The 1,038-nt window shown below is 70.0% G+C and overlaps 1 protein-coding gene across 1 annotated transcript in view; it reads left to right on the forward strand.

Annotated features, from left to right (window-relative positions):
* The window catches only part of ANO9 (anoctamin 9), a 19,637-nt gene that overhangs the window by 11,543 nt on the left and 7,056 nt on the right, over nucleotides 1-1,038 (forward strand). The window contains exons 9-12 of the mRNA XM_012734350.1: nucleotides 180-314; nucleotides 409-505; nucleotides 806-870; nucleotides 931-1,027. Of these exons, the coding sequence (XP_012589804.1) occupies nucleotides 180-314; nucleotides 409-505; nucleotides 806-870; nucleotides 931-1,027 (394 nt within the window). The remainder of the gene's footprint in view (nucleotides 1-179; nucleotides 315-408; nucleotides 506-805; nucleotides 871-930; nucleotides 1,028-1,038) is intronic.

Below are 1,038 nucleotides of genomic sequence, written 5' to 3' on the forward strand. Positions count from 1 at the left end.
GTGCCCCCAGATAGACCTGTGCCCCCAGACACGCCCGTGCCCCCAGACACGCCTGTGCCAGTGCTCCCTACTGAGATGTGTGGACACATCTAAGGACCTCCTCACCCCCAAGTGCAGTGCCCGCCACGGCCCGGGCGGGCGCCCTACTGCGGAGGCCCTGACGGCAGCTGTGCCCCCAGGGACTACTTTGGCGAGAAGGCGGCGCTGTACTTCGCCTGGCTCGGCTGGTACACCTGCATGCTGGTGCCCGCCGCTCTCATGGGCCTCCTCATCTTCCTGAGCGGCTTCTCCCTGTTCAACACCAGCCAGATCAGGTGGGGCGCCGGCAGGACGCCAGCGGGGTGCCGGCGGGGGGTGGGGCGCGCGGGGGGGGGGACCAGGCGCCCAGCAGCGGGTCCCTGCCCCCAGCAAGGAGATCTGTGCGGCCTCCGACATCTACCTGTGTCCTCGCGGTGACCACAACCACAACTACCAGCGGCTCTCGGACACCTGCACCTTTGCCAAGGTCTGCAGCCCCGGGGTCCGCCGGCCCGGGCCGGCGGAGGGCCCGTCTGGCCGCCTAAAGGGGCAGCGGAGGCGGGGCACAGGGTTCCGCTTTCCCTAGGGTGGGTGGGAGCAGCTGGACACCCCCCGCCCTCCCCTCCCCCCGCCAATGCCACTGCCCTCCACACCAGCTCTGATCCCCCAAGTGGATCGTCAAGCAAGAGAAGCAAGACGTCAGCCCTCCCCTCCCCCCCACTTGCTCCCCTCCCAGACCCCGCCCGCCCACAGGGGCCTGCATCCCCCAGTGAGCCCTTTTCCCCAGCTCACCCACCTGTTCGACAACGAGGGCACCGTGCTGTTCGCCATCTTCATGGCTCTGTGGGGTGAGTGGCCAGCGTCGTGGCCTGGGCGGGGGCCGGCCCCCTCCGCGGCCGCCCCCGACGTCAGCCCGTCCCCCGCTGCCACGGTGTTCCTGGAGTTCTGGAAGCGGAAGCGAGCCCAGGTGGTCCTGCACTGGGACCTGTACGGGTGGGACGAGGACCAGGTGAGGAGCGC

Source organism: Condylura cristata, unplaced genomic scaffold (assembly GCF_000260355.1).
Source record: "Condylura cristata isolate star-nosed mole 26May11 unplaced genomic scaffold, ConCri1.0 scaffold00054, whole genome shotgun sequence".
NCBI lineage: Eukaryota > Metazoa > Chordata > Mammalia > Eulipotyphla > Talpidae > Condylura > Condylura cristata.